At 41.8% G+C, this 21,368-nt stretch overlaps 1 protein-coding gene across 3 annotated transcripts; it reads right to left on the bottom strand.

Annotated features, from left to right (window-relative positions):
* Positions 1 to 1,739: 1,739 nt before the first annotated feature.
* Positions 1,740 to 21,260, bottom strand: KRIT1 (KRIT1 ankyrin repeat containing). Of its 3 annotated transcripts, XM_053359292.1 has the most exons (18): positions 21,171 to 21,260; positions 20,919 to 21,058; positions 18,221 to 18,337; positions 17,246 to 17,405; positions 15,363 to 15,455; positions 14,554 to 14,683; positions 14,014 to 14,257; positions 13,418 to 13,533; positions 12,508 to 12,651; positions 10,883 to 11,039; positions 9,686 to 9,793; positions 8,679 to 8,835; positions 7,301 to 7,452; positions 6,618 to 6,784; positions 6,219 to 6,306; positions 3,940 to 4,146; positions 3,564 to 3,680; positions 1,740 to 1,890 (listed from the first exon to the last, which is right to left on the bottom strand). In XM_053359292.1, the coding sequence occupies exons 3-18, from the start codon at positions 18,320 to 18,322 to the stop codon at positions 1,822 to 1,824; spliced, it is 2,211 nt and encodes a 736-aa protein (XP_053215267.1). In that variant the 5' UTR covers positions 18,323 to 18,337; positions 20,919 to 21,058; positions 21,171 to 21,260; the 3' UTR covers positions 1,740 to 1,821. The 3 variants fall into 3 exon arrangements, with proteins under 3 accessions (XP_053215267.1, XP_053215266.1, XP_053215268.1); XM_053359291.1 differs by having other exon boundaries at positions 20,919 to 21,224; XM_053359293.1 differs by lacking the exons at positions 14,554 to 14,683; positions 17,246 to 17,405; positions 18,221 to 18,337; positions 20,919 to 21,058; positions 21,171 to 21,260 and having other exon boundaries at positions 15,363 to 15,451.
* Between the last annotated feature and the right edge of the window lie 108 nt (positions 21,261 to 21,368).

Below are 21,368 nucleotides of genomic sequence, written 5' to 3' on the forward strand. Positions count from 1 at the left end.
ACCCTGCTGCATCAAGCCAGTGGACAACCTAGTCCAGCAAACTGTTCTCACAGTAGCCTACCAAGATGCCTATGGGAAGCCCACATGGCAGATCTGAGTGCAAGAGCATTATCACAAGCAGCTGATCAATGAAACTTCCATTTAAAGAAAAAGGGACAAAAGAAGATGCTTTATATGAGGTCAGAATATTTATCTTCCGGAGCACTGTCAGAAAAGACACTGAATAGCAGTGGCTTTCCAGGTCTTACGCAGGGATCCTTCACTTCACCTGTGACCTAATCCTTTTAACTAGAGATGCCAGGGACTGAACCTGGGACCTCCTGTATGGAAAATATGTTCTGTGCCACAGAACTATGGCCCCTCCACTCTGTTTGGATCACAACCAAAGATTTTACTCAGGCATGAAACAAATAGGAATGCCTTGAATGAAAATGGCAGGCTCAGAAGGATTCTTATGAAAGGCTAGTTTTGTCGGAAATTCCCCAGATGAATACTAACAAAAGCATGGAAACGAACAGGCCTACTATCACTAATAAGGGTTTAGTCAATCAGACTTTTTCTTCTCGTTTTAAATAAAAAACACTAGTTTTCACAAGTCTTTGTACAAAGAATATATTATTTAAAAAACTGTACTTCATAAACATAACAATAAATTAGCAAAACAATTATTTCAGAAGTATAAAAAGGCAACAAAGTACACAATACTTTAGATTTCATTCAACAAAGTTCTTCCTGCGTTGCAGCTAACTAAATTATGCTTAAAGAAGATACACTGAAATAAATGGACTTGAGTTAATCATGTCCATTTAGTTCAATGGATGGACTCTGTTTGACCGAGCTAGATCTAACCCCCTGACTCTTTCCATGCAATATTCTAAATATATAATAAGATGTTTTTAATGAAATTAGGTTCTAAACAAAGGGGTAATAAAGTTTTTTGTTGTGTTGGCTTTTTTTAAAAATCAGGCTAGGGAAGTTGCTGGCTTTCTCTTCTGGCTACAGCTATTTGCACTGGATTGAATGCTGCTTTAGAGGTCCCCAGATCTTGTTACTTTTGGGGAGTTTAATTACAGTACAGCCACTTGTTACTAGGCTGACTACTAAAGGTTGTTTTTCAAGTTTCACTACATTCCTCCAATTATGCTCTACTGCAATAGTTCACACATGCCATGACAGAATAATGTAGTAAAACCTGCAAAGCAATCTTCTGTTCGGTAGCCGAGGTGCAAAATCTTATTTATTGCCCATTTTAAACAAGAATACAGTTGTACCTTGGAAGTTGAACGGAATCCATTCTGGAAGTCCGTTCGAATTCCAAAACGTTCAAAAACCAAAGCATGGCTTCTGATTGGCTGCATGAAGATCCTGCGGCCAATCAGAAGCTATGGAAGCCCCGTCGGATGTTTGGCTTCCAAAAATAGTTCGCAAACCGGAGCAGTCACTTCCAGGTTTGCGGCGTTCGAGGGCCAAAACGTTCAAAAGCTAAGCTGTTCGAAAACCAAGGTACGGCTGTATAGACTTACAGTGCAATCCTATGCAAGTTTACTCAGAAGTAAGTCCTATTGTGTCCAATGGGGCTTACATCCAATTATATGCACATTTTTTCTCGATGCATGTTATGGTTTTGAAAATAACCCCCCCAACATTATTATAAAAATAACAGATATATTCTATTTTACAAATAAACAAATAAACTCCTGCATGAAGTCCAATAGAGAGCATATTTCATCCTGTACAACTCATATACATGCAAGGCTTTTATTTACAGAAACAAAAAAATGTGCTTAATGTAGCTAATTGCATAATCATTCTCCATTTACTTCAGTTACTTCTTTCACTGGGAACCAGCTGGCTGCTTAATTTCATCAGCAATTTCACAACAAGTCCCGCCTGCAAACAGAAAAAACAAATCAGTTTCCCAAACAGCAGTCAGATGACGTATTCTATCTAGTACTTTGTGAGTGAAGCCCACTTCTGCAAGTGGGCATCCCTGCCCCTCTTCCACTCCAGTTCTCTGCATCCCAAAAAACCTCGGCTGGAAGGTTGGGAAACTTTCGGGAAACTCCTGGGATGTGGCATGGGAGCTGCAATCAAAGGATTGTTGTCGGAATTGCAGCCTTAAATGCTCAGTGCAAAGTCAGAACTTCATGTTTTATGTTACTTTTTAGAGCTGGAAGTAATTATTTTTATTGCGCTGCATCCAATGTTGTGAGCAGGTCTGTTTGTATGAGGAGGCTTATTTGTCAGCATCTCCACCCTCCACTTACCCTCTTGAGAAACCTGGGGAGTGGCTGGGGAAACCTAGCCAGATGGGTGGGGTATAAATAAGAAAATTATTATTACTATTCTTACCTCTCATTAAGGTCAAGGAACCTAGGACATCATGGGAGTGGGGAATTGCCAAAGACTGGGCAGAAGCAGCTTGTGCAACCTACGCACCTTCTAATTTGGGATACTTCCCTGTTCTAGCTAGTGAATTCTTTTGACTATTTGTGTAAGAACTCATGTCTCTTTGACCTTTACCCTTTTTATAGGAGACACCAGAATCTCATCTTAATTTAATATAGTAACCTTCATTTAAATATGATGAAAAACCTTAACCTTAGTCCACAGTGCAGGTGGAAAGAATAACTTTAGTTCAGAAATCTGCTTTTATAAAATATTAGTCAAATCAGCCTTCCCCAACCTGGTGCCCTCTCAATGTTTTGGGCTACAACTGCCATCCTCCCCTGCTGGCCTGGGATGATGGAAGCTGTAGCCCATGGCATCTGAAGGGCACCAGGTTCGGGAAGATGGCCCAAGCTATATTGTGAGACAAGGATAAATAACATTTACAAATAGAGATAACTGCTTGTTAGTGTTGAAAATGTATGCTCCGTGGACTATAAAGAGAGTGAATTAGTTCCAAGCACAGATTTTTAGGGCTCTATGGCAGACATTGAATTTTTTTAAACAGCTGAGTAGTGTTACTTGTTCATCTGCCTAAATCAAACTATTGTGCAGAACTACTGTGTTTCTTTAAACTAATGGTAGTCCAATCAACAGTATTATTGTCCAATATTAGGTAAAGATAAAGGACCCCTGGACAGTTAAGTCCAGCCAAAGGCGACTATGGGGTGTGGTACTCTTCTTGCTTTTAAGGCTGCGGGAGCCAACGTTTGTCCACAGACAGATTTCTGGGTCTTGTGGCCAGCATGACTAAACTACTACTGGCACACAGAGGAACGGGATGAGTGCCAGAGTGCATGGAAATGCCGTTTACCTTCCTGCCACAGCAGTACCTATTTATCTACTTGTGCTGGTATGCTTTCAAACTGCTAGGTTGGTAGAAGCTGGGACAGAGCAACGGGAGCTCATCCCGTTGTTGGATTTGAACTGCCAGCCTTCTGATCGGCAAGCCCAAGAGGCTCAAGTGGTGTAGACCTCAGCGCCACCTGCGTCCCCTCTCCAAAACTAACAGCAATTGATATCTGTCCTAAAATGTAATTGTTAGGCATGCACAGCACCAGGGAAAAATGGGGGATGGGGAGGTGAGGAATGTGTGAAATCAGTAGTTTGCTTACCTGCTTGGTATGGACTATAAAGCTCATTTTGTTTTCCAGACTATGTATTTGAAAACAGCTGTCTCCATCTCCCAGCTGCCACATAAAGCAACCATATCTTAAAGATATGAGCAATGCCTGTCAATATAAAGGAAACAAGCTGAAAAGCCAACATTATCTATAAATTTGAAACTAAATAAAAGTGCTTTCCTCAGTAAGCTACATATGTGCTCACTGTCTGACATATTATGTTCTGAATTACAAAAAAAGAAAAGAAATACTACTATGTTAAATAGAATAACAATATTATTGACATATGCTGTATGGAATATGCACACTTTATGCATTATGTTCACAGATAGTGTTAAGACTCAAAACTGAAAAACAAAGACTGTACCTTTGTTTCCATATTGAGAAGGTGCAATCCTTTGACATTTACACCTACATACACTCTGATGACTTTATGATTGCTTGAGCTTGCTTTTGTGAATACTTGTCCTGTGAAAAAAGCAGCCCCATAGGTAGGAATCTCCCAGCAGGTCTGCAAAAACATGCGCTGCAGGTGATGCATCTCTTTACTAACGCCTTCACTGGTACTGAGATTCTGAAAATACAAGTTGACAAAAGTTTAGATTTTAACTTCTACAGTCATACCTCATGTTACGGACACTTCAGGTTACGTGTTTTTTGGTTGCAGACCGTGGGAAACCCGGAAGTACAGTGGTACCTCGGGTTAAGTACTTAATTCGTTCCGGAGATCCGTTCTTAACCTGAAACTGTTCTTAACCTGAAGCACCACTTTAGCTAATAGGGCCTACTGCTGCCGCGGCGCTGCTGGAGCACAATTTCTGTTCTCATCCTGAAGCAAAGTTCTTAACCTGAGGTAATATTTCTGGGTACTGAAACAGGTTACTTCCAGGTTTCGCCGCTCGCGCCTGCGCAGAAGTGCTAAATCACCTGCGCAGGTGCAGTGCTTCAGGATGTGAACGCTGCAGGTTGCGGATGTGCCTCCGCCACAGATTATGTCCATAACCCGAGGTTCCACTATTTGGATCCAGATTCTTTGCACAGGGCGAAATGACAGAATTACTTTGCTTAAGGATACTTCGATATGAATACATATGAATACATACAAGATGGAAAGAAATTTATAACCATTCTGTTGACTTCAATAAGAATTTTTTTTTGTGGGGTCAGGGGAGATCAGGAAGTTAAATTTCATTTCGCATTTCTGCTAAACCTGGGTTCATGGTTTGATTCTCCAAAATAATCCAGTACCCCTTAGTTTGTTTGGACAGAAACAAACCCTTAGCCCAGGTTCAGACATAGTGCTATGCCAAACCATAGCTTAGTTACCCAGCAGCATATTACCAGTGGAGAGGAATCAATGGATTCATATTACACCAGAGCTTATTTTAACAATACAGTGGTGCCCCGCAAGACGAACGCCTCGCAAAACGAAAAACTCGCAAAACGAAAGAGTTTTCCGTTTTGGAGGTGCTTCGCAAAACGAATTTCCCTATGGGCTTGCTTCGCAAGAAGAAAGCCCATAGGGAAATCTCCGCCGGCCTTCAGAAGAGGTCCTGGACCTCTTCTGAAGGCCGGCGGGGGGCCAAAGTCTTTGCTCCCCCTGCCTGCCTTCCCGGGACAGCGGAGACTTCTCCGCTGTCCTGGGCGATCTGAAAATGCTGGCGGGCGGCAGCGAAGGCTGCGCTGCCGCCCGCCAGCATTTTCAGATCGCCTCGGGACAGCGGAGAAGTCTCCGCTGTCCGGGGGCTTTTAAAATGCTGGAGGGCGGCAGCGAAGCGTTCGCTGCCGCCGGCCAGCATTTTCAGATCGCCCCGGGACAGCGGAGAAGTCTCCGCTGTCCGGGGGCTTTTAAAATGCTGGCGGGCGGCAGCGCAGCCTTCGCTGCCGCCCGCCAGCATTTTCAGATCGCCCCGGGACAGCGGAGAAGTCTCCGCTGTCCGGGGGCTTTTAAAATGCTGGCGGGCGGCAGCGCAGCCTTCGCTGCCGCCCGCCAGCATTTTCAGATCGCCCCGGGACATCGGAGAAGTCTCCGCTGTCCCGGGAGCTTTTAAAATGCTGGCGGGCGGCAGCGCAGCGTTCGCTGCCGCCCGCCAGCATTTTCAGATCGCCCCGGGACAGCGGAGAAGTCCTTGCCCCCCCCCCCAGCCTTCAGAAGAGGTCGGGGGACAGACTGTCCCCGGACCTGGTCTGAAGGCGGTTTCCCTAGGAACGCATTGATTGATTTTCAATGCATTCCTATGGGAAACCGTGCTTCGCAAGACGAAAAACTCGCAAGAAGAAAAAACTTGCGGAACGAATTAATTTCGTCTTGCGAGGCACCACTGTAGTTTAATTTGGCACGCAAAGCTGGTCACCGATAGCAATGACTCAAAAATTAGCCGTTAGACCTCTTGGTTGGCATTTTATTTTTGTTGCCCTAACATTTCCAGAAAATAAAGGACATTTTAAATTATTAATGGTGAGAGTCAATTTTACTGTATATAGCCAAAGGCCTTTACAATGGATGACAGAGAATAAAAGGAAAACTTTCATCTAAAATCACACAACGTAACCTGTAGCAGTTTACAATATAAAAAGAAATAAACAACATTAAAATTTACGATCGGAGTGCTTTCAGGTTTTCTGACATGTTGCTCAATATCGTACCTTGTATTCATGAAGTATTCGATTTGTCCAGTGAGGTGCCTTGCTTTTTAATTTGGTGATTGGTACTATAGATTTTAAGTTTTCCTCACTGTAAATAAAAACCAAACACGTTTAACCACTTTTATAATATTGAACAGATAAAAACAAAATCTGTTTGCCCTTTTATCAACAGTTCATGCATGCAAATAGGCTATAATGCACATTATAGCATTCTGATGATCCATCTTGCTGCTCAGGTGATTGGTTAAGTCACCTTTAACTGTATCGGTTATCTATGTAGAAGTGAGGGAGCCCAGAATCAGCCAACACCTCCAATCCTGAAGTAGTTTTTTAGACTCTCTTATCTGAATATTTTCATTTTAAAACAAAAAACATATCAATATTTTAAAATCCACTCACTTTAGGAAGCCTTGCTTGTGCTTTTTACTTTCATAATTTCCATAGACTATTTGCAGCAGCAGACTTGCAAGTGTTATCAGCTTGGCATCAGGTGACGTATAGAAACCCTTTAATAAATTGTACCTGGCCTCATCAAATAGGATAAGAATAGCCAGTGGATCCTCAATCTATAGCATAGAAAATAAAATGTGTCTATATTAAAAATTTAAACATCATTAGTTCTTATTTGGTTTGCTCAGTAGCAAAGCAATTAATGTAGTTATTTAAATTTTAAGTTCAAGTTGGTTATTTAAAACAAAATAAATTTAAAATGTTTAAAAGCTTGAACATTAAAAATGCTACATCACAGCTTAGATCTAGCCGCCCACTTAACAACAACAACAACAATTATACCCTGCCCATCTGGCTGGGTTTCCCCAGCCACTCTTATTTATCATAAATAGCCTTCAGATGCTGTTGGGACTACAGCTCCCATCACTCCCAGCCAGCATGGTCAGCAGTTGGGGATGATGGTATTTGTAGTCCAGCAAAAATATGAAGAGCATCACGTTGGCTTCCCTTGGCCAAGCTGTATTACCTGGAGAATTCAGAAGAACAAACTAAGTGAAATCATTATACTGGGCTCTGTCTAGAGATTCAGGCGTTGATCCTGAATTTGATATAGCAGAACATAAAATGCCAACCTTTTTTTCAAGCTCTAAAGGAAGTCTTACATCCCTCCTCAGGAAAAGCTGTGGGGTTTCCCTTTGAGGATCCAGGTTTGTCAGTTCAGTGAGTATTTCCGTCCAGTCGCGAACGTGCTGCAGAGGCTTGTGATACGGTTTCAGCTGGAGATCTATAGAACAAAAGCTCTTTAATTTAAATAAATGCAAACAAGACAATGTCTCAGTGTGCGTATCAAGCATGTGTGAATGCTGTACAGTACAGAGTATGTTTTGAAAGAAGGCAGGATTATAAAAGCAAAATGTCATAAATAGCAATGTTACATATTTCCTATTGTCCTTTGGCAACTGTTGAAGTTCTTTCAACAATCTTACATGGATTCCCCCCTGCAGTTGATATCTGTATTGAACTTGAATGGCACGCACGCACGTTTTTATACATGTGATTGCTCCACATGTGTCTTTATTGTATTGTATTGCTTTGGGATGTCTCTTGTTACAGTGGTACCTCGGGTTACAGATGTTTCAGGTTATGCGATTTCGGATTGCACACTGCACCGAACCCGGAAGTACCGGAACGGGTTACTTCCGGGTTTTGGCGCTTTGCACACGTGCAGAAGCGCCAAATCACGACCCGCGCATGTGCAGACACAGCGCTGTGGGTTGCAAACGTTCCTCCCGCACGGATCACGTCCACAACCTGAGGTTCCACTGTATTTATGAAGCACATAAAACAACAAGTCAACTGAATATGCATGGTACTGTCAGCATCTCTCCCAACCATGCAAATGCAATGTGGTCTACACCAGTTACCAGTGTCCTAGAAAAATGGATGCACTTAAGAAAAAGTGCAAAAGTCAGCTTTTTGTCAGAAAAGGCAGAAACACTAAGAGCTCAGTCCTTTTGTTAGCTTCAGCTAATATAGCAGCTACAATCGTAGCTAGAGGCATAGTTTGCTACTGGTGTTAAGGTGAACTATTTAAACTTTTATAATGCATTATACTTGGAACTGTCTTTAAAAGTAGTTTTGAAACTACAGCTGGTCCAAAAGCTGGGCTGCAAGATTATTAACTATGACTGGAAGTTTTGATCATATTATGCCACTGCTTTGTCAGCTGCACAGGTTCCCACTTGAGTTTCTGGATCCAATTTAAAGTTCTGTTCGTAAACTTTGAAGCTCTTAAAGGCTTGGGAGCAGGTCACGTGAAAGACTGCTTTCTTCAGAACCTCTCCAGAGATCCTGCTCCAAAGGAGGAGGGTGGCTGCTAGGGTGAGAGGATGGACAACTTCCGGCGCATGGGCCAAATTAGGCCTGGAAGGGCCCCTGTTTTTTTTGCCTGAAAGACTGTTCTTCCCCATCCAGCCCACACCAGATGTCATCAAGATACCAATTACTTACTGAGATTTTCAGAACAGATCCAAATAGTGAAATACTGTTGTGTCTCTTGAGAAAGACGCATTCCTTCCATTATCTGTTGCACAGTGGTGTTGTTTCCATGTTTCAACTCCACAGAGCGGTATGACCCATCCATTCGATAAATTCGTACCTTCTCATACTTGAGGAAATAAAAGAAAACAGGAAATACTGAAACCTTGCCTGGTCCTGGTAGCAAGCCAAAATTTGTGGGTGCCAGTACCTTGCCCCCCTCCAATGGAAAAAGGGGCAATATTGGTGTCTAAGCATCCCTGAAATGAGACACATGGTCAAGGATGATCCACTTCTCCAGGTACAAGCTCAGGAGAAGGGTCAGAGATCCCCGGTGTCAAGCTCTGCTTCCGAGGTCCATTGCAGCACAGATGACATAGGGGAGCTCATTCAAATGGCATGCTGAACTGGAATTTCGAGACTTGCACTATTACAAGTTGTTCTGCTGCGCAAGAATTTATTCATTATAGAAAGTCCATTAAAATAACTCTGGGAAGAAAATATTTGAGAAGGTCTGTGGTGTTAACAAATTAGATTAAAATGGAAATGATAAATTCTACTCAGCAGCATCTTATGTTTATGGGCTTGCCATAACACCATGTCACTACACATGAGATAAATGTAGGTTGCAGGTTGCAGAGGGATTGTGCTGTGCAGGTTGGCAATGAGGTCTGGGCAGCACAGACTCACTAGCAAAGCTTGCCCCTGCCACTATACCCATACAGCCTCAACCTCACCACCAGATGGTAAAGGATGCATCTATCAGGAATGCGTCTATCTATGGCACTGCCCCACCACACCGACTGCTCCTGGATTAATGCTTCCTTTTGCTATATATATATATATATATATATATATATATATATATATATGTGTGTGTGTGTGTGTGTGTGTGTGTTTTTTTAACAAATACAATAACCAGTAAACACTTCCTTTTGCTTTTAAGGACCTTTTCTAAAATCTGAAAGGTCATTGCATACTTGTTTGTTTGCGGCCTCTTTCAGCAAGTTAGCGGTTTTTGCCCACTCATTTTGTTTGTTCTCTTCACAGACATTCAGTGGGGTTCTTCCTTGTTGATCAGTGATGTGCTACAAACAGAAGCAATACGAGATTTAAAACACAGCTTTCTAAATGCAACATAGCAACCTGTCTTATGCTGTGTTAGGCCACTGGTCCACCTGGCTCAGCACTGCTTACACAATGACTGGCAGGGGCCATCCAGTGTTTCAGACACAAGCCTTTCTTTCAAAGCCTTTCAAAAACCCTGGGACCTTTTGCATGCAAATCGTGTGCTCCACTATTAAGCTACAGCCCCTCAAGTAAAAGCTGCAACATCCACCGCCCCCTTCTTGGAAAGTACCCTTCACTTATCAACTGGCATGACTCCACTTCTGAACTGTGTTTTCCAATCCTACCACCAAATAACAGAATCATGCCCATGATTAGGAAATGCACTTCCAGATGCAGTGTTCTGTGGGGTGTTCAATGCTCTGAATTAGAGAGCACCACTTGTCTTAAACATTTTCAGGGTACTGTTCAAAGTGCTGACCACGGTGCCAATTCTTCCTAGCGCAAACTGCAATGATAGGAATAATAATAATAATAATTTATTATTTATACCCCGCCCATCTGGCTGAGTTTCCCCAGCCACTCTGGGTGGCTCCCAATCAGTGTTAAAAACAGTACAGCGTTACATATTAAAAACTTCCCTGAACAGGGCTGCCTTAAGATGTCTTCTAATGTCAAGTAATTATTTATCTCTTTGACATCTGATGGGAGGGCGTTCCACAGGGCGGGCGCCACTACCGAGAAGGCCCTCTGTCTGGTTCCCTGTAGCCTCACTTCTCGCAATGAGGGAACCGCAAGAAGGCCCTCGGCGCTGGATCTCAGTGTCTGGGCTGAACGATGGGGGTGGAGACGCTCCTTCAGGTATACAGGACCGAGGCCGTTTAGGGCTTTAAAGGTCAGCACCAACCAATTACTTCTTTGCAATAGGAATTACTTCTCTGAAGTATTTACTGTTTGTTTCCTGCTCCACAATACTGTCATTCCTTGGACTGACTTCAAGAAACATCTTAATTGTTTTTATTCTTTTGCAAATGGAAGCATGAGCCACTGTTCAAAAGCAGAATTTAATTGTATAAGAAACCATGATTGAAATTACAAATACATCTTACTCTATCAATTTCTGGATGGTTTAGGAGAATCTGTACAATTTCGGCATGCCCACCCCCAGCAGCAAAGTGAAGAGGCGAGCTGAGCTGTCCATTGAGCAAGTTTGGGTTGCATTTTCCTTTCTCTAACAACATTCGAGTAGCTTCAACTTTACCATACCTACAGAGAGAACAAATACAAATAAAGGTAAGCTTGCATATGGTCTATGAAATGGTTCCAAAGACACGTGTAAGAAACTTCACTTACTTGTTAATTATTTTAGTTCAGTCTAAGTGTCTGAAACACTACCAGCATTCTGGAATGAATTCATGCCCCACAAAAATAATTAGTATTTGCAATTTAATGAAATTCACTTAGTTGTGGGAGAAGTTACTATTCTAAAATAAATAATTCATTTTTTTCAAATAATCTAATAATATATGAGGGTTCCCCCCCCAAAAAAATTTTTTTTACATACATTTAAAAATTAGCAACTGCTAAGTACATTTTTTGCAGAAAGCCTCTCTTACAGCAGTGGTGCTTTTCATTAAAGCTGGCCCTAGCCACTTAACTGGATTGCCAGTTTCTACAGCATTTGCAAAGTTACTACAAAGTCTGGGTTACCTTTGAGCTGCCAGAACCTACTTTCACACTGACTCAATTTGCACCTAATACTAAGCCAAAAGCCATAGCTTAGCACAAATGAACAAACATGGGTGCTCAGAAGAAGAAACGGGGCCACTTTGCTCCTTCCCTGGTCTTGCTGCTGTAGCACTACTTGCAACTAAGTTATGGTTTGGCATATATCTGAATCTGCAGCTAAAGTATGGTTTAGCTTATGTCTGAATCTGGACTTGTGGTTTCTCCTGCTCCTAATAAACCACAAGTTATAACCAAGGTGTGTTCTGCCTATAGTTCATCTAGGAGAGACAAACCACAACCCTGGGTTCGGACATAATACTAAGCCAAACAACAGCTTAGCCGTGGGTAGTGCAACAGTGGCAGGCCTGGGGGAAGAATGTGACAGTCTCAGCCTTCACTCGTTCATGCTAAACCATGGTTTGGCTTAACATTACATGCAAGCCAGGCAACTAATGTGCAATAATTATTAGAAATTAGAAAAATGTCCATCTTTTTGATGGGGGCAGTCTATGTGCATGCAGGGAAGACTTCTGAGGGACAGTGATACATCAAACTACGCTTTTCCATGAGTTTCAGTGGAATCTAGGCCTTCCACTATAGGAAATGGAGAGTGGTTTTGTTCCCACCATAAAGTTTTCTCAAGTTCAGCCTGATTAATCTACATGGGGTAAATGGCAGCCATTCAGTTACATGTGAAAAAAATAACTGCAATTCATTTCAATGGGGGTCCTATGATCCTAGCATCTGCAGTGAGCTTCACATTTTGCCCTTTCCCAAGTCTGTGCTACACTACAGATGGTTTACTCTGCCCTCCAAAGCTCAGAGACACTGAGAAGTGAGCAAATCCTCAGCTGCGGAGCCACACCCTTCACCCACATAGCTGCATTCTATTTCTCAGCTACGTTTGAACACACACACACACACATAAGCATGAAGACACAAACAGGTGGTTTTAATTATGAACAATTCCCTGTTTTGGACTTCAACGCAAGAGTCCTCTGCTCACCAGCATGCATAATGGATGGGTGCCCAATGATCACTGTCCAGCTGGTTGACTGAAAAGTTTTCATTGAGAAGTTGACTCAATAACTCAGAATCTCCTTCACAAGCACTGCGATGAAGAGGGAAATCATCAACCCACTGACGTTCCCTGTGGGGTGAGGAAGGAATTAAGATATGATATTTCAGTCATGTTATACAACTGCTTCATCGAAAGCATCCTGTTGCTTTGATCTAAAGAGAAAAGGCACGAGATAGTAAAGGAGTTGGTTTTCCTCCCACTAATGCAATGTGGGGTGGGGCTGCACTTAAAACCTAATTCTACTTTACAGTCTTATTGCACTGATGGGATATTTCACTTTTAAGAGCCAACACACTTTGAGGGGAAGTTAAAAGGCTGCTCATAGCTTTGACTGTGGTCGTTGCCACTACCCTCTCCAGCAAGGGACCTGAGATCATTACAGAACTTATGCAAACTTACTTTAAGTGACTGTTACATACCCCGAGTATCTAAGAAAAATTGGCAAATTCTGAATGCGCCCACCTCCATACTGGAACTGCAAATGGCAATAAACCAAATGAAGATGGGGAAAGCACATGGGCCAGATGGACTTACTGCAGTTTATTATAAAAAGTCACTGGATATTTTAAAGTTTGTAAAATGTTTTATTTTGAAATGTAAAATTGAAAGCTTAATAAAAAATATTACTAAAAAAAAGAACTGATGCAAACTTACGAAGGAGTATACTCTAATGAACATAATGGGACTTACTTATAAGTAAACATATTTAGGATTGCCCTGATCCACTCTGGAAGCAATAATGCCTATACAGTTTTTAAATAAATAAATACGGGTTTGGACTTCAAGGGGCGATTCTTTTATAATGAAATGCAAATGAATAAAAATAACACAGTACTTGTCTTCCATGACACTGCTCATGCTGCGTTGCCACTTTTCACGTTTTGGAATCTGTATTTTTGAATAGTCTGGGGCTCCGAGTCCAAAGTATGGATTTATAACCACTTTGTCGACCTGCAAATACCATATAATGAAGAAGAAGAAAAAGGCTCAAAGTACACCCTAATGAGCATAAAAATCTAACACTTACCATATATACTCAAGTATAAGCCGACTTTTTCAGCACATTTTTTATACTCGAGTGAGGTGGGCAGCGGCGGGACGAGCAGCCCGAAAGGAGCCCTTTCTCGCCACTGGTCCAGCCACTGCCGCCCGTCTCTCTCAAGGGCAGGCAAGGGAGCCACGGTTGGGAGAGGCGCTTGCGAGCGGCAGAGGCGGCGACGAAGGGACGAGTGGCCCGAAAGGAGCCCTTTCGGGCTGCTTGTTCTTCCTCCTCCGCTGCCGCCACCACCAGGTTTGTGGTGTGATGAACCGGCTTATACACGAGTCAATAAGTTTTCCCAGTTTTTGGTGCTAAAATTAGGTGCCTCGGCTTATATTCGGGACGGCTTATACTCAAGTATATACGGTAAATTAATAATGATCTCCTCTTACCCTATTGGTATACTGAAGATCTGAGCCAAATAAAGGGTTGTAGATGCACATGTCTGCCTTCTCAAGTGCCAGCATTTTACTCTTGATTTCCAATGCTGTGTATCCCATATGAAGTGAGCTCTCTGTCTGCCCAGGTTCAACAGCGTATGCAGGGTTTGTGACATTTGTTTTAATCCGCTCCAAGGGAGATGGTCTGAATAAAGCGGGGATTGAATGGGATTGTGAATGCCGTTCTTCTAACCACCTGCAGAACACAATGGGCAAAAACTTTTTAGCATTGTTGCTTTTATTGAAGATTAGCGAATAATTAGCACAGCATAATGTAAACACATACCCATAGTAAGTAAGCCCTTAGAGAGATACACTGATACAAACACTTAAGAACAAGTGCTTAGGACCTGCAACTTTTTTTTTTAAGTAAAACATGATCTGTCTTGAAATATTATGGTATGTAAAATGTTAAGAATACTTTAAAATATTTAATTATTTAGTGTCATTTTCTTTTTATAGACTCAAGGAGTTCTGTTAAAAATGTCTTACTTATCCAAGTAAATTAACATTCTAGCTGTGACTGTAGCAAAGTGAGTACTGGATTCACTGCAGACCCTCATGATGTCTTGTAAGCAGTAGAAAACTGGACATCCAGGACTGTAGGTATATTTTGTATTATCTACAAAGGAGAAGATACTTTTTAAAACAAAAAGGCTGAACAAATCTCGTTTATTCTATTACGCAATTTTGGCCTGATAACATTACATTTTGTTCTTATATTCCTATGCCCCACAAATTAAATTCCCAAGGCTGCATGGACATCTCGTTATTACATTCATCAAAGTACATTATTTTGTTTCTGGAAAAATGCAATTTTCTCCCAATATAAGTTGCAGTGTAACCTTGTTGAATGATGTTCCGAGAGCATTACGGCCTCAAATCTATTCCCACTTACCTGAGAGTAATCCCCACTGAATTCAATGAGGCTTGCATCTGTGAATGCATGCATAGGATTGCACTGATGGGCACAGACTGAATATAATTTGTGATTTAATCAGCAGTAAGCAACCCTACTCTGAGGCCTGACAAACACCAGTGCCTGAATCAGCTTGCCACAATCCTTTCTCTCCCTTTCCCGCTCCTCAACTGATTATCCTCTCTCATCCTCATAAATAAAATGTTTTCCCTCTTTCATTTTGAAAAAGAAGTTCCATTTCTTAAAAGCATTCAAGTGCAGCCCTGAGTGGAACTGGTTGGTGTGAAATCATAGGATTGTGCGATTCATGTACATTTTAAAGAAAATTATATTAACATTTGCTAATTATGTGCAGCTTTAATGTTAAGATTTTAATTTTTACCTTTGACTACTGTTGGTACAACAAAAAGGGATGCATCCTTGCCTGCCTTCTCGCCATCAAGAGGGAAAGTCTTCATTAGCAGAACTCGTTTTCCTGTACACAATAATAATCCTTTAATAATTAAATGCCTGAAATTCTCCTCCTGTTTCTCATCTGTCTTTCTTGATAACATGCACTGGTCCCACTCTTCTGGATTGGAGATTCTGGGGTACTATCAGCCCTGGCAATTCTCCTGAATTCTCAAGCTGTTGCTGTGACCAAGATTAATGTTCACTAGTTTTGGCTGTTATCAATCAAGACCTGTCACTGCTGGCATAATAGCCAGGCGACTGTGATCCATGCAGTGGGCTGAATCCAACTAAATTATACTCAGTGTAAGACTCATTGAAACTAAATGGACCTAAGTTAGCCATGGGGACATGGGTGGCGCTGTGGGTTAAACCACAGAGCCTAGGACTTGCCAATCAGAAGGTCGGTGCTTCAAATCCCCGTGACGGGGTGAGCTCCAGTTGCTCGGTCCCTGCTCCTGCCAACCTAGCAGTTCGAATGCACATCAAAGTGCAAGTAGATAAATAGGTACCTCTCCAGTGGGAAGGTAAACAGCATTTCCATGTGCTGCTCCGGTTCGCCAGAAGCAGCTTAGTCATGCTGGCCACATGACCCGGAAGCTGTACGCCGGCTCCCTCGGCCAATAAAGCAAGATGAGCGCTGCAACCCCAGAGTCGGCCGTGACTGGACCTAATGGTCAGGGGTCCCTTTACCTTTACCTTTAAGTTAGCCATGCTCATTCATTTTAATGGGCAGGATTCAACTAAACTGTTGCATGCATGGGACTTACTCTCCCCCCCCCATGGCCCTAAAATCTGCTCTGGAGGGTTGGAGAAAATCCCAGAACAGGTTTAGAAGATTGGGGGGGAGAGGGAGGGAGGGAAAGTCCCACTGCTTGAGATGACTTAGTTTCCTGCACGCATACTGCACTGAGTGATACACTGAATTCTATCCCCATAGGTGCACTATGAGTACAACTAACACTGGATTTAACCCTTTGTTAATTGTTAGGCTACAATAGCACACTCTATATGGGGCTGACTTTGAAGATGGCTTGGAAGCTTCAATTAGTGCAGCCACCCATTTGATTAAGTTTTCTTCTGCTCTTTTCAGGTGTGATTTAAAGCTCCATGTTTGAGCAACCTAGTTTTTTTTTGCTTCAGAATTTGCCCTGCAAAAACCCACTCTTTAAAGCTGAATTGCAGCAAGCATCAATGTGCGGAAAACACGAACTGACATTTGCTCCAATTCAGTTTTAAAAGAGTGGGTTTTGAGGCAAGGGGAACCACACGGACATGGAGCAAGCATTAAAGTGTGGATCTCTGCCTGGAAAGAGTTGGTCAAAGGTAAGTGTGGATAAGCCCTAATAGGAGGGAACTGGAAGGAGCTCATTACATCTGGAATATAACAACTGCAGTGACACCCAGTTAGTTTCAAGGCACAGTACAAAGTACTGATTTTAACTTTTAAATGACCTAGGCTCCAGTTGACTGAGTAAGCACCCTTTTCTGTACCTGTCTCCCCTTACTGGGGAGACTTCAAATGAGTGCTTGCTCCAACTTTCTCTTCTTTCTAAGAATAGATTGGCATAGACAAGGAGCAGGCTTTTCCAGTACCAGAGCTCTTCTTTCAGAACCTCTCCTTTAGCCGGATAAGAACTTTCTTAACTTCGAAAAATAAGTAAAAATCTTCATATTATGACAAGCATTATGGAGAATAATGAAAATTGTTGTTTTAGCTGTACTGACTGTCATTGGTTATCAAGCAGAATATAAATGGAGTTAGGGAGACTGACCTGGTTATTTATTTTAGAAAGCAGAAACAGCCATCCTTACCTTTAATACCTTGATTTCCTGGTGAAATTGGTTTGGTGGTTTCTAGTATATAATCCAAGATCTTTTGGGATATATCACCGCCTCCTTGAATTTTAGTTTCCAACAACATTTTTCTTCTTTTTTTCTTGTGTCCTTCGATGGGAACTTCAAGCAACAAAATCTGATGAAAATCAAGGTAAACATTAGTTAACACAAAGATCCATATTATTTTGAAAGAATAATAGCACTGTCTAAACAGAGGCTGCCCTTGCACTCATATACTTAGAATGAGATATACCAATGTGCAAGCTTTACTTTTTAGGCAATGCCATGTTGGTATGAGATGTAGATAATGGTCAAAAAAAATGTTTAGGCTCATGATGCAAGGGTTTTTTATTCAAAATGCTGTAAGGTCCATTTCTGCATTGAAGTCCCTGAATAAAAAGAAATATCTGGAAGCTTAAAAAAATATGTACAGTATTTAAATTGTTCTGCAAACAAGATCCTTTATGGATGTACCACAGAATTACCTGCTGCTATTTTGGAAATACAGTATTATTTCATTATTCTTTGACCACATGCATTTCAAGAACAGAATTTTGCTTTTTGTATTACTAAGTCAATACTTATTCTGATGCAAATTCATACATTTGCTTAAGCTTTTGAATTTCAAAAGCCCTCTGCACAAAATGAAAATGTTCACAATCGCAATTAGCATGCTATTGCATTCATTGAATGGCTATTTAGTAAATAAAGCATTAAGAGAGACTGGTGAAAATTCAAAATATGAGGAATTGAATGAAATTATTCTGTAAAATAAGTTTCAATTATGTATTTTGTGTTTTTATTTTTATGTTGTGAACCACCCTGTGATCCTTGGATGAAGGGCAGTATACAAATTTTAACAACAACAAAAACAATAATAATTTCCTACAATAAAAAACCCTCCCATTTAATGCATTTGCAACGCCTCCTAACAAATAAGAATGATTTTACCTCATATGATTTAGCACGATATTCACGAGAATTCAGGCTTGCAGCATTCTTTGGACGGATTACAGCTACATATGCTTCAGTTATTACCTCTGGGTTGCCCATGGTTTGTTAATATATCTATTTTAGTGAAAAAATAATCAGAAACCAAAGATTATATCTGAGAAAACAAGTTTTTTTAAAAAAAAAACAACTGCCACAGATGTTTTCCCCCATTTAAAGTATGCTATCCTCACTGAATAAAGAAAGGAAATCTTGATTTTGCTTTGAGAACTGTCCTGAAAATTCAAAATAATTTATAATGAATCCATTGCTTAAATATCTTTGTAGAAATAGAAAGAATAAGCATAATTTTAAGTAGCTTACAAAGAAATGGCAAACAGTGTGACACTAAAAACATATTCACTAATACAGCAAGGACAGTACAAGCACAGGCCTGATCAGGAACCACACATGCAACAACAACCTTTGTGTGTGGTTTCTGAGGCTAGATCTGTATTCAGCTTTGAAGGTTTGTAGTTTGCAATGACTGATTGGGATCTGGGTGCACATAGCTTGAGAGATTACATAGCTCTCAGTTTTGACAGTGTCAGTCAGCTGGGGTGCGGGGAGAAGGAACTGAACCCAGACCTCTTTCTCTGTCAGGATATAGGGGACAGGAAGAGTTTGGATTCAAACATCCCACAACTTCAAGTAAGTAGTATGCTATCAAAGCTCATAACACTGGCTGGCTGTTAGAAGGCCTGGGGCACAAAGCACTGTGCTGCACTGTGTGAATCTATTGTTTTCGATTGCAGATTTTAAATTGGGAACATGCCATGGAACTTAAAATTTCATTGAAATCCAAACAAATGACTTTCATGTAATGTGTGTTTGGTAACAGGATCTAAGTTGAGACTGTTGAGATCTTGAGACTAACTAAAGTAGTAAATGTAAATATTTTTATACAGGATGTAGCATTTCTCGTATCAACAAAAAACACTTGTCAGTCCAAGTGCAAAACTGTATCTACACCTTAATTTCTAAATCTGCCTTCACCTTTCACTTTAAGCTGAGAAACTTCCTTAAATTTCATGTGGACTTCATGTGAAAACGTATAATCAAAAATTGCAGGTCAAACAGCATCAGGTATTTTTTCATCAACATTAGACGTGTGAAATTTGTAAAGATTGTATGGTGGCAAATAGTTCAATTCACAGCCCATTTAAACTGAGCATTAATCCTAAACAGAGAAATTAAGCACAGTCACTACTAGCCACTTGGCAAAACCAAGCAGCTGCCCAGAGCCCATAGATAATCCAAACATATCCCTAATTCACCTTCTGGGTCTTTATGAGATTAGCAATAAAGGAGGATTAAGGACTGGGAAAGTCAGCAAAATGAATCCAATTGCAGGAATGGGAGAGGCAGCATTGAAAATGTATTGCTTGGGGTTGGCCTGTGACATTCTGCGGTCAGGGGCAAAGGACAAGATGCTGCCTCCTTCCTGTTCCATATACAGGAACTGCCAGTTGATTGTTGCTTCAACATTGGATAGCATCTTCTACAACACTTAGTAGCAGGCTAGTTTGGGAAGGCTAGGATAGCCGGTGCAACATGCACAGCTCTGTCCTCCAGCAGAAGGAAATGTGGAATGGCTAAGGGAAAACAACTAAAGGAGTGCCCACCCACTTATGTCCCAGCACGTGCCACCTAAGGCAGCCACCTCGTTCTGCCTAATGGTAGGACTGGCCCTGAGAAAAACAAATGCATAGGTCCAACCCAGATTCCCACATACATACACATCTGGCCATACCCTATATGTTAATTATTCTGGGATAATTGCCATTCCATGATTTCATGTCACTCCACTGGTACGAATGCGCTGAAAATATAATCAAATCTCATCCTTTTATCACCTTAATAGTGAATACAACATATGTCTGATACTCAGAATTGCTCTGTGAAATAATGCCAGTCCTGGTCCCATGTTCAGAATCATTACGTTGGAATAATAATTATAGATAATAATTTTATTATTTATACCGCACCCCATCTGGCTGGGTTTCCCCAGCTACTCTGGGCAGCTTACAGCACATATAAAAACACAGTAAAACATCAAACATTAAAAAGTTCCCAAAATAATAATTCTGATGCCAATGGATGCCATGCATTATCAAGAAGAACCATTTAACTTCCTCAATTATGAGTTGGACAGACTGGAAATGGCTGAGTAAGTGCCACCAACCTGTGCATGTTTGTTTTTAAGTGAATGACATTATTGCATTCATCAGACTCCAATGGTAAAAGATTTGCAGACTGACACCCCTGTTAAACTGCTGCAGCAAAATAAATAAATGGGTATTGTGGTACATTAAAAGATTTGTTGTGCCATAAGCTTCCACAGACTATAGCTCTAACCCACAAAAGCTTATAGTGCAATAAATCTCCCAATCTGTTAAACTGCCCAATAAACCCTAATTTCCCTGTCCTTTAGACTCCCAAGTAGATCAGCTTTGCTTCGACGGTACCACTTTAAGGCTGCTGCGGGTGTGGGTTCCCATATTTGAATAAATAGCTCAACCTAAGAAAACAACAACAACAAAAATAAAGACTGCCTGACTATAAGGAAGAAGGGTCCAGTCCAGCTTTTTCATTTCCTATGTGCAAGACGCATTTTGTTTCCTCCCGCAGGAGAGCATTCCCACAGGCAGTCCCTCACCTGCAACCTGGCCCCGGTGCAGCGGGGGTCCTTTACCACGGAACGCAGGCGGTGGCTCTCAAGATTCCCCGGAGGCGAGGGGACTTGATTCCGAAGCAGATGCGCGCAGCAGGGCTGCCGTTTTCTGAGAGCGGTCGAATCTGAGGCAGAGAGAATTATTTAGGCGCGGGGGAAGAAGGAGGCGGCGCCGACTCCGAATTGTGGAGCGTCGACGACTTTTTTGTGGGGGGGGGGAGCCTCGCTTTCCCTTACCGCCGCGCAGCCTTGAAAGGGGTCTCTTCCTCCGGGGAGTAAGATGCGCATCGCCCTCCCCCCGCCCCACCCCGGGGTTTCTCTCTCGCTCTCCTCCGGGGCTCCGCCCAGCTTCCCTCCCCCGTGAGCCGGCAGCAGATCCGCTTCCCGTGCGGCTCCGAGCGCCGATGAGGTTCCGGGTCGGAGGCCCGACCGCTT

This window comes from Podarcis raffonei, chromosome 12, assembly GCF_027172205.1.
Source record: "Podarcis raffonei isolate rPodRaf1 chromosome 12, rPodRaf1.pri, whole genome shotgun sequence".
NCBI classification, from domain to species: Eukaryota; Metazoa; Chordata; class Lepidosauria; order Squamata; family Lacertidae; genus Podarcis; species Podarcis raffonei.